Source organism: Sceloporus occidentalis, unplaced genomic scaffold (assembly GCF_023333645.1).
Source record: "Sceloporus occidentalis isolate IW3139 unplaced genomic scaffold, rSceOcc1.0.p SCAF_8, whole genome shotgun sequence".
In the NCBI taxonomy this organism is placed as follows: domain Eukaryota; kingdom Metazoa; phylum Chordata; class Lepidosauria; order Squamata; family Phrynosomatidae; genus Sceloporus; species Sceloporus occidentalis.
The window spans coordinates 17,462,276-17,476,562 of record NW_028316988.1 but is presented as its reverse complement, the minus strand read 5'-3'; the positions used below and the strand labels follow the sequence as shown (position 1 = coordinate 17,476,562).

The 14,287-nt window shown below is 45.4% G+C and overlaps 1 protein-coding gene across 4 annotated transcripts in view; it reads left to right on the top strand.

Annotated features, from left to right (window-relative positions):
• The first annotated feature begins 2,457 nt into the window (after positions 1–2,457).
• LOC149308065 (pre-B-cell leukemia transcription factor 3) overlaps positions 2,458–14,287 on the top strand; it is a 202,554-nt gene continuing 190,724 nt past the window's right edge. For 2 of the 4 annotated variants that reach the window (XM_089535005.1, XM_089535009.1), the window contains exons 1-2: positions 2,458–4,247; positions 6,946–7,019. In XM_089535005.1, coding sequence (XP_089391131.1) covers positions 4,051–4,247; positions 6,946–7,019 — 271 coding nt within the window. In that variant the 5' untranslated portion in view covers positions 2,458–4,050. Of the gene's footprint in view, positions 4,248–4,532; positions 5,382–6,289; positions 6,373–6,945; positions 7,020–14,287 lie in introns of those variants that run through there. The other 2 variants (XM_089535008.1, XM_089535006.1) reach the window with 2 other exon arrangements.

Genomic DNA, 14,287 nt, shown 5'->3' with positions numbered 1-14,287 from the left:
TCAGAGAAGAGCAACAAGGGTCCCAAACTCGCTGCAGAAATGATCCAGTTTGAGACCGCTTTAACTGCCCTAGCGCAATGCTACGGGAATCTGGGAACTGTAGTTTTGTTAGACATCTAAGCTGCTCTGTCAAAGAGTTGTGATGCGACAATAAAATATCCCAGGATTCCCTAGCACTGAGTTAAAGTGGTCTCAAACTGGGTTATTTCTGCAGTGTGTTTTGGACCACAGGAGGGTAGGTTTTGATTGAACATGAGGAGGAATTTCTCCACCACAAGACATTTAGCCTTCTCTGTCAAAGAGCTGTGATGCGGCAACAAACTCCAGCTCCCAGAATTCCATAGCCTTGAATCAGGGCGGTTAAAGCGGCGCCAAACTGGGTTATTTCTCCAGTGTGGATGCAGCCCTAGACTAGATTATTTCCGCAGGATGTTTTTGGACCATGATTAAGGTGGGCCTTACTCCAGAATAAACATGACCAGAAGCAGGAAAGACAAAGGCCACTTGTTTATGTTTTGGTTAGTTTTCTGGCTGCCTGGGAAGCACTGAATGCATTTTAAGGCCTAGAGAGGGATGAAGTTGGGTGTTTTGGGGGGCCTTGAGGTTTATTTCACCTCAGGTTTCAAACAGTAAACAAGATTTTGGGCCCAATGTACACAAAAGGATGGTAGAGGCCGCTCCCCGACTACTCGAGGCCTTTCCTCTGCCCGCATTTTTCACTAGGCCCACGGTTGCCATGGCGACCAACAAAGGCCGGGGCGCGCAGCCATTTTTCTTTCCTCCCCGCCCCTCGAGTCACGTGCCCGTTCGAACGAGCCAATCACAAGTTCCGTAGCGGCAAACGGGTGAATTTTAGTCTTTTTACCCCGTCCACCCGCCTCTTTCCACAAACGAAGCTTCTGATTGGCTACGCCTTTCTTTTCCCGCCCAATGCTGCACTCTGATTGGTGCGGGGCGAGGACAGTTGGTGTATGTGTGAAAACCCTGCCTATAGGCGCACTCTGGCATCGGTGTGTGCGGGCCACGCCCCTTTCTCAGTGAACGGGCTCGCGATGCCCTTTAAACCGTCACGTGACACACAGCCCTCCCAGCCTTGGCAACAAGACAGGCTTATGACGAAGGCGGCGCTTCAGGCCACGCCCTAAAGAGGGCGGGGCTAACAGAAAAGGGGGAGGAGTCAAGGGATAGGGGAACTATATAATAAATTATTTCTGAAATAAAGCATAATAAATGGAGGACATTTTGGAATTTCTCCTGGACAGAAGGTTGAAATGGAGGACACACAGGTGGACATGTAGGCTGAAATGGAGGTTGAAATGTAGGACATACAGGTTGCCATGCAGACTGAAATGTAGGACATGTTGGTTGAAAAGTAAGACATAGGCTGACATGTAGAAGGAAATACAGGACATATTGGTTGAAATGTAGGACATATAGGCTGAAATGTAGGACATGTAGGTTGACTTGGGAGGAAATGTAGGGCATGTAGACTGATGCTGGTTGAAACTGAGGACATGTAGGTTGAAATGTAGGTTGAAACATAGGGCATGTGGATTGAAATGTAGGTTGAAATGGAGGACATGTCTGTTGAACTGGAGGTTGAAATACAGGACATGGAGGCTGACATGTAAGTTGAAATGTAGGACAGATAGGCAGACATGAAGGTTGAAACGTAGGACATGTGCGTTGAAGCGTAGGTTGAAATGCAGCACATATAGGTCGACAGGAAGGTCGAAATGGAGGACATGTCGGTTGGCACGTAGGTTGAAATGGAGGACATATAGGTCAATATGTAGGACATGTAGGTCGACATGTAGGTCAAAAAGGAGGACATGCAGGTCGGCATGTAGGTCGAAATGGAGGACGTATAGGTTGAAATGGAGGACATGTAAGTTGACCTGTAGGTTGAAATGGAGGGTATGGAGGTCAAAATGTAGGACAGGTAGGCTGCAGGTATGACATGCAGGTCAACATGTAGGTTGAAATTAAGTACATATAGGTTGAAATGGAGGACATGGAAGTTGAGACGTAGGTTGAAATGGAGGGCATGGAAGTCGAAGTGTAGGACATGTAGGCTGAAATGTAGGACATATAGGTTGGAATGGAGGACATGGAGGTTGACAGGTAGGTTGAAACGGAGGGCATTTTATGCAGGTTCAAATGTAGGACATTGAGTTGGGAAAATAGGCTGAAATGCAGTCCTTCTTCCCATTCAAAGCAGGCTTAACCCGGATCAATCGAGCCGTGCAGAAGCAATGCAAACCCTCTTTTGTTTCCCTTCCTCTCTTTGGCCGAAGGAGGAGGAGGCGAGTTCGGATGCTGCGCTGCTGGGCAGCTGCCGGGAGGCGTTCCAAAGGGGGGCGTGGCTTGAGGTGGAGGGCGGGCGGAGGGGGCGTGGCGGGCCCGGGCAAAGGGGCGTGGCCTGTCCTGGCAGCCTTCTGCTGGTCTCAGTCTCTCCTCCTTCGGCGGGTGACACGTCTGCAGCGTGAGTGAGTGGCATTGGCAGCCTGTCAATCCCTCACCAAAGCGGCCATCAAACAACATCGAAACCCTGGGCTGCTGGGCTCATAAATCCCAGCTGGAGCAGCAGCAGCAAAAGGAGGAGGAGGAGGAGGAGGGCTGGCATATCGATTCTATTTCTTTTTGCAACCCCCCTTTTTGCATTTGCAAAACAAACAACCCCCAAAAGTGTGCAATTATTATTATTATTATTATTATTATTATTATTTGCAAAGGGGGGGAAGAGAGAGAGAGAAGGAAGAAGAGAGAAAGGGAAAGTCTTCCTTCTCTCTCTCTCTCTCTCTCTTTATCTTTAACCTCTCCCTTTGCACAACTTTTTCCTTCCCTTTCTTTTTTGCATTTTTAAATATATATACTGTATATATATATTGTTTTATTTTGGATCGTCGGTGATGCGGGCTTTGCCTCCTTCTTTTTTTCGCCGAGAGGAGAAGGGAAAGGAACCCCAAAGAAAAGGACCAACGCCGGCAGCAGCTTCCTTTCCCACTTCTTCCATGTTTTAATCCTTCCTTTTAATAAAAAGGATGCCATCCAAAGCTTCCTTGGAGAGGATTTTGCCAACCAGAGCCTGACTTTGCAAGGATTGCAACGCAGCTTTATTTTTTGGGGGGGCTCTCTTTCATTTTGCAATTTTGCATTTTGTTTCTTTCCTTTAGTCCGAGAAAAAGGAGATTTCTTTCCCCCTTTCCTTCCAGAAAAGAAAAGAAAAGAAAAAGAGCCAAGAGCCAGAGGAAGAAAGCAAAGGCAACAAACTGAAACTTTTTAACTTCCCCAACTCCGAAAAGGAAACAACAAATCCTTTGGAGGATTGAGGATTGCTACACTGTTTCTATATATAATATATACAGTTACACATAGATATTGTTTTATTTTGCAAAGAAGGAAAGGGGAAAAAGAGAGAAACACACCTTTAACCATCTTGGGAAGCTGCAAAGAAACAGGAAAAAGAGGCGTTTGGGAAAGCTGCAAAAGAAAGAAAAATAAAAGAGAGAGAGAAAGCTGGAAAGAAAGAAGAAGAGAGGGAGACCTTGCCATTTGGGAAAGCTGCAAAGAAACTAAGAGAGAGAGAGAGAGAGAGAGAGAGAGAGAGAGAGAGCTTACCATTTTGGAAAGCTGCAAAGAAACCCACCAAGAAGAGAAGAGGACATAAAGAGACCCTTGGACCCTCTGGGGATCCTGGGACTAAAAGCTGGGGACTAAAAAGAGGAAAAAGGAAAACTGAGAAGGACAAAAGAAAGAAAGAAAGAAAGAAAGAAAGAAAGAAGAGAGATTTAAAATTCTGATTTGAAAAAGAAGCAGCAGCCTTGGCGCTTTGGGGGGTGTCCCTGGTCTGATTCTGGGCATCCCAGGCTGGACTTGGACCCCTTCCTCCTCCTTCTCCTCCTCCTTTGCTTTCCTTCCTTCCTCCTCTTCCTCCTCCTTGCAAAGAATAAAGGCAAGAAAGCAAGAGAGGCTGCTGGTTTGGTGCTGGGTCTTCTTCCCCCCTCCTCCTCCTCCTCTTCCTCTTTCTCTCCTTCTCTCCTTCCTGGCATGGATGAGCAGACCAGGATGCTGCAGACTCTGGCCGGGGTGAACCTGGCGGGGCACCCGGTGCCCGGGGGCATGCCCCTGCCTCCCCCGCACGGCCACGAGGCCACCGACGCCGACGGACGCAAGCAGGACATCGGCGACATCCTCCACCAGATCATGACCATCACCGACCAGAGCCTGGACGAGGCGCAAGCAAAGTTGGTCCCTTGCCTAGTGCCTACGCCATCCCTCCATCCATCCATCCTTCCCTCCATCCCTCCATCCCTCTTTCTTTTCCTCTTTCCAAAATGCAAGATCCAAAGCTTGGTGTGTGTGTGTCTGTCTTCGTCTCTCTCTCTCTCTCTCTCTCTCTCTCTCTTTCTTTCTCTCTTTCTCTCAGTGCGCGCGCCCTGGGGAAGGAGGGAAAGGGGGAAAAGGCACCGCTGTGCGCGCGCGCAAAGACCTCTTCTTGGGTCTCCCTGCCTCTGGTTGGGTCTGGGTTGAGGTTTTTTTGGGGGGGTCTGGGGGTCGCAGAGAGACTTCTGGCCAGCTTCTGTGGAAGGAGGATGGATGGATGGATGGATGGATGGATGGATGGATGGGGAGATACAGTAGAAGGATAGGCAGATAGGTAGGTCAGAGACAGATAGCTAGGTGAGTAGGTGGATAAGTAGATAGGTAGAGAGACAGACAGGTAGGTAGGTGGGTAGATGGATAGGTAGATGGATGGGTATATGAATAGGGAGGTAAATGGATTGGTAGGTAGGTAGAGAGAGAGGTAGGTAGATGGATGGATAGGTAGACAGACATATGGATAGGTAGTTAGATAGGTGGATAGGTAGATGGATGGATAAATAGATCTTGTAGCACCTTTGAGACTAACTGAAAGAAAGAAATTGGCAGCATGAGCTTTTGTAGACTTCAGTCCACTTCCTCAGGTGCATTGCTCAGATAGATAAATAGACAGACAGGTAGGTGGATCGGTAGATAGATGGACAGATGGATGGATGGATGGATGTTGGGGAGGGCATATGGAGAGTCTGGGCACCTTTTTTTTGCAAGGATTAGTATCTCTCTCTCTCTCTCTCTCTTTCTTTCTGTGTGTCTGCCTCTTGGGGAGGATGCATGGGGAGCCTGGCCACTTTCTTTGCAAGGATTAAAATCAACCCCCCACCCCACCCCAATACACCTTGAGGAAACATATATTTATTTTGGGGAGGTTATATGGAGAATCTGGCCACTTTCTTTGCAAGGATTAATATCTGTCTGTCTGTCTGCCTGCCTCTCTAGCTAGCTATTTGTCTATCTCTTTGGGGAGGATATATGGAGAGTCTGGCTACCTTCTCTGCAAGGTAGATATTATTAAAATAACCTGCCCCTTGGGGAAATAGATATTTTGGTGAGGATCTACCTCCCTCTCTGCCTAGCTATTTGTCTGTCTCTTGGGGAGAATATAGAGAGAGTCTGGCCACCTTCTCTGCAAGGATTAAAATTACCCTCCTTGGAGGAATACACACACACACACATATATACTGGGAAGGACCTATGGAGAGCCTGGGCACCTTCTCTTCAAGGGTTAAAATCAACCCACATATATTGGGATATATAGGAGGACGTATGGAGAGGCTGGCCCCTTCTCTTAACATCACCTTAAGTGAGTCTGGCCACTTTGGAGAAAAAGAGGGGGGGGGGATTTTAATCCTTGCAAAGAAGTGGCCAGACTCTCTCTATCTCTCCTCAAAACTAAGCAAGCCAACCAAGCCCCAAAGAGCCCAAGGGCCCAGAGTTGGACTTTTCCATGTTGACCAAGTCAACAGAGACTCCCGACAAAGAAGAGACCAGCTTTCCTTAGGCCAGTTCTGTGTTTGCTGCCCAAATAGAGCTGTTCTCTCCATTTCATAGAGCTCCAAATCCACCATCCCCTCCCAGCTTGTCCTAGGCTTTGGTTCATTCTTTTGGCCACATATGAACTTGGGAGTCCTCTCTTTACATCTTTCCCTCCTCCATGTTTTTGTTTTTGGGTGCTAGGTTTTGTTTTAAAAAGAGAAAACATTTCTGGTTGAGGGAGATCTGGGGGGGGGGGGGAGAGGTCTTCATCATCTTTCATTCATCATCATCATCATCATCATCATCATCATCATCATCATCATCGCTATTAATTGAAGGCATGCTTGGCCGCACATCCCAAACAAAGTGGCCGCTCGAACTCCAGAAAGTCTCCCTTGTCCCTCCATAGATCAGGAATGATGATGATGATGTTGACTCAGTCAACATGGAAAAGTCTGATTTATGCCACCCAGGAAAAATGGCAGGAACTTTTAACAGGAGACTGGATATGTGCGCGTACGTATGCGAGTTTGTTTTTCGGCAACCTTTTAGCAAGGAGGAGCCGAAAAACAACAACCCCAATGATAACAATGGTGTTCTTGTTGCAACTCTTGTTGCTGTTGTTATTCCAAGAGAAGCGAAACTTTCCTTGGCCACGCTTCCCTGGCTTTGCATAGCGGCAGGCCAAAGCTGCCATGGGATGTGGCCCAGGTTGCTCTCCTTGTCACTCAAGTCTTCGCTTTGGGGAAAGAAGGTAGCTGATCTCTCTTTCCCCCCCAACTTCTGCTCCAGTTCAAACATTTTACCTTTCTCTTTAAACGGGGATGGTACTCTGTCCATAGTGCAGTGGTCCATGGTCTGCTTTCCCCCCAAAAGTTTGCAAATCTGTAGTTGGCAGTTCCTTTGCCTGGCACCAAATGCAGTCAGGAATTGTGTAAAAAAGAGAATAACTTTGTTCCCCTCTTTTGCAATAAAATAAAATAAAAATAGGCCCTATTAAATGTGCTAATGCCATCTTTTAAAAATTGCAATCTTCTGACTGTGTTCTCTCTCTTTCTCTCTCTTTCCCCCTTCTTCTCCTTTTTGCAGAAAGCACGCCCTGAATTGCCACAGGATGAAGCCGGCTTTGTTCAGTGTCCTCTGCGAAATCAAAGAGAAAACAGGTAGGAGAGGACCACAAAGTTGCACAGCTTTGGGAAAGAGCCTCTCTGTTTTTCCCACTCCTTTCTCTCAGCCGCCCAAGCCTTACCCACAGCCCCCCCATAGATAAACATGGCAATATATACTCCTTGCAGCCGGCCAGCTCTTAGGGAAGCTGCTAGTAGTGAATCGCAGCCATCTTTGATGAGCGCCTCTCCTCTTGTCTGTTTCTGATCTTGGCTTTGGGAGGCAGAGGCCAGTCTTAATTGATTAAGAAGGACTGGGGGGTTGCTCTTGCTATTTGGCATCTTTTTTTTCCCTTTAGAAATTCATAAGGGGAGAAATATGGAAATGGAAATAATAGCCGTGCATCTTTCCCTCTTCTGGCTGCAGCTAAAGGAAATGAACAGCAAGCACCCTGGCTGGCTGGTTTTATTTCCCTTCCTCCTTCTCTGCCTTGCTTAGATGGAGTATCTGCTTCTTAAGGCAAAGCAGGGCAAGGGGATGGAGATGCTGCCGAAAGCCAGCGGGGGCCCCTTCTGTGGCCAGCCGAGCTGTCAACTTTCTTTGGCCACTTTGTGTTTTGATCTTGTCAAGTTGTCATACCTAACTTGGAAAGGGGAGGGAGGGTGGTGATGGTGGTGGTGGTGGTTTCAGTCTTTGAGCGGCTGCTGTTTTGTAGGAGAGCTACCCAGCCATCAGAGATGCTCTGGGGAGAGCCTGTATTGCTCTCTCTCTCTGTTTGCTTGTTTCTGTGTGCGCACATCTTTGCACAAGGGTGGGCTGAGAGGGGGATATTTCCAAGCACTCGGTTCTTCTGGCCAGGGCTCGGTTCGGCCATCTCCTTTGCCCATCGAAAGGGGAGAGCGGCCTGTTTTTAGAAAAGTAACTCATCCAGAGTATGTATTTCACAGAGCTCCAAGACAGCAGCCTTGTGATGTCAACATACCCTATATATCTGTTACTGTATCTGTCTGTCTGTCTGTCTCTCTACTATCTATCTATCTATCTATCTATCTATCTATCTATCTATCTATCATCTATCTATCTAATTGGCAAAGATTCCTTATTGTAAGGTTTAAATCAGTATGCAAAGGGATCTTGTAGCTCACAGATCTCTAAGACAGCAGAGCCTTATGATGCCAACATCCCCTATATATCTGTTACTATCTCTCTCTAAACTGGCAGATTCCTTACTATAAGGTTTAAATCTGTATGCAGAAGGATCTTGTTGCTTACATATCTCTAAGACAGCAGCCTTATGAGGACAACATCCTGGATATATCTCTTACACTATCTGTCTGTCTATCTATCTGTCTCTCTTGGCAGAGATTCCTTACTGTAAGGTTTAAATCAATATGCAAAGGGATCTTGTAGCTCACAGATCTCTAAGACAGGAGCTGTATGGTGTCAACATCCCCTACGTATAGTTGGCAAAAAGGTTTAAATCAGTATGCAAAGGGATCTTGGAGCACCTTTGAGACTAACTGAAAAGAAGAAGTTGGGAGCCTGAGCCATCGTAGAGTTCAGCTGACTTCCTCAGATGCATGTAAGGCTTAAAGGGCTCCCTTTGAAACGAGAGGGAGATAAAACTGAAATGTGACCGTTGCTTTGCATCTGTGGAGCACTTCTGGATTTCAGAGAGCTGTTGTTTGCATGTGTCTTTCAGAACTTTATTTGCTCAGCTGCCTACAGATTGCACTGTTAGCCCTTTCCAGTCTAAGGAAACCTTCCTACTTGACCGCATGATTAGAAAGGAAATGCTGGCGTTTCATTTGGGAGTACATATATGTGTATATATATCAAAGCAAAGACTGCATAAAGCTAAACAGTAGTGGCCTCTTCTGCAAAAAAATTACATAGCTATCCACTATATCCTGCTTTGTCTTAATTTTTTGCTCTGATGTTGGTTCAGAGAAAATGTTTCGACCATCCTCTTCTCAAGGAGTAGCACAACAAAAAGTCAATACAATACATTACTGAGCTGGTTAAAATGCTTGCCCTTATTGGAGGACTTTTTGGGCCAAATGTGACATTGTGGAAGGGGCCCTTGACTGCATTGGAGTTAGCAGGGTGACAATGTTGGAAATCATCCTGTAATGTTTTGTGCAGCAAGGATGTTTTGCTGTGTGTTGTGTGTTCATTCTGGATACATATCTTGGATGATTTCCGATGATTCCTCAACGATTTCCAGGCGAAGCCCATGCATGTTTACACCGAGCTGTTTTTAAGGTGCTGCAATACTTCTTGTTCCCAGTTCTCTGGTTTCCTACTGAAAAATAAAAATGCCTGCTAGTTAGAGACCGACGGCACGAGGTACGCTGATAGGCGATTCATATATTACCAAGTAAGCGTGGGAGAAAAAAAAAGTCTACCTCTCTCTGTACGTTTCATAGGTCCATGATGGCCAGGCTTGTTCTTGCTGTCGGGATCCAGCTTCACTTGTTATGCTGACAACTGGTTGTGTTTGTCGCCAGCCTTGCAAATATGAAGATTGATTCGGTGTTGTGTTTTTGGAGTATGGCTAGAGCGGGAGAATAATATCTCACCCGCAAATATACCCCGGACCCTAGGAAGCCTCCCTCTCCAGTTTGTTGCGAATTTGGATATGGTTATTTGCAAAGCTCACTGTGTGTGTGTGTGTTTGTGTGTAAAACCCGCCACCTTTGGAGCTGAATGCTTCTGATGTCTTGCAGTAGGCCGGCTTCACTTCAGCTTGTGTCTTTGCCCCTGTGATCTTTTTTGGGGAAGCAGTTTCGGGCCCCATTGTGTGAAAGAAACACGGTTCTCCATGTGTCAAAGGTGAAACCAGAAGGGAAAAAGCCCTCCGCAGGTCAGAGGGGTCCCTGGTGAATTGTGTTGGCCGGCATGGACCCTGGGTCCTTTAGGAGCCAAAGGAAGTGGATGTTGGTGGCAAAGCGTCTTTTTGATCTGGGATATTTGCTGATGTCTTCTTGCCCCCCAGATGCATGGATCCCCCCACCCCCAAGTGATGTCCCCTGTTGTTACATGGAGGGACAACAATGGGGCCGGTTTGTCCATCTGGTCCAAAGCACAACCCTCCCCAGCTCCAGAAGCCTGGGAAGGGTAAGGATTGATATGTTGAGTGATTGATGGAGGAAAAATGCATCTCCCCACCCCCCAGAGTTTTTATAGGGCGACCCTCATTGAGGGTTGCCCATCTGAGATGAAATGGCTGAGCACACATTAGCAAGGGAAGCGTGAAAGCAAATTCTTGCATATCTTGTATTGCATTGTCTTACTTTGGTGGGGGGAAAAAAGAGGGGGGGAGGATTATTACCACCCATTTCTTTGCTCTGTTGGGGCTCCCTTTCCTTCTCTTATATGCTCTGCATGAGCAAATGTGTCTATTTTTTGTAACTTTCTCTTGATTAAAAAAAAAACATGTCTAATTTCATTCCATACAAGTCCTAAAGGCCCAAAATAAAACCTTGGGGGGAATCTCTGCCCCATTTCTGCATAACCCCAATGGCACTGTGTTGCCCTTTGAGTTGACCATGACAGGTCCAGGCACTTGAAAATTGTATCCTAACCCATTTCTGTTTCTTTCTGGGCTTCTTTCTTTTCCTCTCCAGTAAAAGTAGTATGGTGGGGAAGCAAGTATTTTCCTTCTTTCTGTTCTCTAGGAGAAAATCGCCTCCCTATATTTACCTAAAACTGCAAATTTAGATTTGTCTGTTCAGGTAGCTCCAATATTAGGATAGTGGTGGGATGGCTTAAGCTGAACTGCGTTCTCTGCTTTGGTAGAAAGAAAGAAAGAAAGAAAGAAAGAAAGAAAGAAAGAAAGAAAGTCCTGCAATTGCAGTGACGAATTGCCACCAAATACTGAACCATATGATGTGTATCCCCCCACCTTACTAAATTTGGAATATTACTTAATCTATCTGTTGTCCTCAAATTTGGGGTCAAAGTTGCATTCCAGCCATTAGCATTTCCCACAATAATCCAGCATCCCTTTCAACATGTAGCACCTCCTGCATTCAGGGTAAATAGTTTATGTTTCTAATATTTGGCTTGATGGAGATGGTTATTGCCCTCCTTTTAAAACAGCCAGCTGTTGTTTCGGTGGCGCTCTTCTCCCTTGAGGATATATCTGGGGAGTCCAAGGTGTGAGATGTTTCAAAACAGCATCTTGTTTGCTTTTAGTAAAGAGCCGGTGGTGGGGAAATAACCCCAAAGGCCTGGGAATTTTGGAGGGGTGGCAGACATCTCCGCTCGTGACGTGGTTTTCATGCAAGTCCATACCTTTTCTTTCCAACATGCAATTCTTGCAAGTCCATACCTTTTCTTTCCGCCATATATATATATATATATATATATAATTCTCAGCTTTGTCCAGTTCTCTTGCATCTTCCTTTCAGTGTTTGCCTTTCTTCCTTTCTGCAAGCTTATAGATGATCATGCCTATGTTGTTCTACCAGTTAGCATTTTATGCTTTCAGTGGTATGCCTTTTCCTTGTCCTCCCCCTTGAGAAGCCTAGTACAGTATTTAAATGGGGTATTTTCATTCTGATGTTTTGCAAAGGGAGTCAGGAACCCTTTCCCATCGGCTGAGTTCTGATCCCATGCGGAAGCTGTGTGTGTTTTCAGAGGTTTCTCCTTTTTTGCATGCGTGTGTGCGCTTGCGGGAGCAAAAGAGAGGGAGAGAGAGAGAACACTATGTGTCTCCTTTAAGAGTCAAATATGACAGCTGCCAACCAAACCCTAATTTAATGCCACGACAACCCTAAATCGCCTTCATTCACTTGTAACTTCTAATGGCATGTGGGATGCCTTGCCAGATTTGTGGCCTTTTGTGAGGGTTAGAAACCTCGGGCTGACTTGGGGGGAAGATCGTAAAACTTAATGAACTTCTTGTCGGCAGGCTGCAGGCTCCAGAAGGAGGCAGGACCTGTTTTGTTAGATGGACTCGCTGCTTGAAAAATAATGTATTTAAATAGGAAAAAGGGGTGGGCAAAGGAGGCTTAAAATGTCTCATCTTCCCAGGTAGGCTTGCACTTTGAAGAGAGGGACAACTTTTGTGGGTTTCCCTTGTCGTGTAACCCCTGTCCTCCTGAATCCAAGTGAACTGTAATTTTTCTATTGTCCTACAAGTGCAGAAAGTGTTAGGTTTTTAAAATAGCTGCAATTGCAAACTAGCCAAAGCAGGGCCACTCCACTAGCAGTGCTTATGTTTCCATTATTACTGTGTGACTCCTCATTGATGTTCAAGGGCCGACTCTTGAATCCCACTTAACTTTCACAAGACCAGTTTGCCAGCATCCTTGGATTAAACCCAAATGTTAGCTGGCCTTTAATGATTCCCATCTGCATGCAGCAAGGGTTTTTTATTTTTTGGAGGGGAAAAGCAAACCTCTACACTCTCTAAACAGAGCAAGGCATCTCCTTGTGTTAGGACAATTGCACCTCTTCTGCATTTGCAATTCTCATTAGGTGTCATTTGGACCCCGAATAAATAGGATGATGCAAAAGGGGAAAAGGGTCTCTATTGAAGCAGTTTAAAAGATCCAGTGGTGGGATGTTTGAGGAGGAGGCTGTGATATTTAAAAGCTACTTCTAAAGGAGATCTGTGTTTGTTTTTGCAACTCGTGACTGTTGTGTGCACTGTTCATGTGGAAATATTCTATTAGAACTGAGAAAAATAAAATGCCCACCATTGCATTAGCGTTGTGTGTTTTGAAAGACTTTTCTTTGCTAGCATTTTCCTCTCTGAGTCCCAGAAGGATAGAGGAAATAATTTCATCTTTCTCTTCTGTCCTTCCCTGCCTTGCAGAAATGTAAATGTAAATTGTATTTTGGAGCTGTTTGGAGATGTGTTCTTTTTGCGTTTGTCCAGCCATCCCTGTTGTCGAACACCTATTAGTGGGTTTCTTTTCCTTTAAAAAAAAAAACCCACAACAACCCGGCAAGTATTTATTTAGTACATCATCCCAGGGCTTTCAATATTGTAAAAGACCTGTTACTGCGCAAGTCTTGCGCACTGTTGCCAGAGGACCTTGATTGTATTGAAGTACTAAATAAGCATCAATTTGATTAGGACAAATCTCTCTCTCCTCCCTCCTCTCCTTTCCTGGCCATTTTCTTCCTTCCCTTCAACCCATAAGATATAATCAGACCGGCTTGTCGATACTAACTCAGTCTCTGTGTTTCTCTTTCTTTCCTTTTTTCCTTCCTTCCTTCCTTCCTTTTCTTCTTTCTTTCTTTCTCCTCCAAGGCAAGCTTAATTTGCTGCTTGACACTGAAATAGCCTTGCATATTTTTAAATATTTTAAACTGATTAAGAGCTGTCAGCCGGTATATTTATGTGACGGTTTCTTCTAACTTAGACCGCGCTTTCTCTCTCTCTCTCTTTCTTTCTCTTGCATCAAATCAAAAATGAATTAATGTTACTTGTAGGTAGGTTTGGGGCCAGGTTTTCCCCCCTTCTCCTCGCCATGCAGCTTTTAATAGATTTGTCAACTCAATTTCTGCCGCGCTCGATGAGAAATGCCCATTTCCGTGCTGTAAATATTACGTGATCCTTGTTCAATTTAAAACGAGCCAAAAGGTTGGGGAGGCATTTCCCAGAACCCGGCTGATCGTACCCTTCTCGCAACCTTTGCAGATGGAGCCAGTGACCAAATTATCCGTGTTTCCAAATGTCCAAAAGGCCTTTCTTTTGTGCACTACAAAATTGTAAGTCTGGAATATTGCGGTTTCTCCGTCTCCTTGTTCGATGGCTCCTTTGCCTGGGTGAGTTTTTAAGCCTCGGAGAGGAGAGCAGGGTGAATATTTTAAGAGGAATCGGAATGACTAATAGGTTTGTATATCAACACCTTAACATAAATCTCGACTTTCGGAGTTGCGTTCCCCTTTGCCTACCCCACCCCCTTGTGTATCATTGATTGAGCGAGATGTAGATGTTTGTGTGGATTGACACAACGAAGAGGGAAAAGAAATGTTTCGGTGCATTTCTTCCACCTCTCCTTTCAGCAGTCATGTTTAATGCCATTCACTTATCAGGGTGATCAGCACAGTTCTGATAAAACTTGCCTGACACACTTCTTCTCTCCCCTTAAAAAGAACAACAACGCCCATCAGGCTGACCTTTTTGTCATGTTCATATTCCTCTGGTATGTAATTTGTATCGCATAGAAGTAAATCATGGACATGAATAGTTAATATAAACCGTTGGCCCTTGCAGTTCTTGGCTTCCCTGTTTGTCTTCTTCTTCTTGACGTTGGTTGTTGTTTTTTCAAAATGAAATAAAAATAAAGTCAGCGAGGGGTAG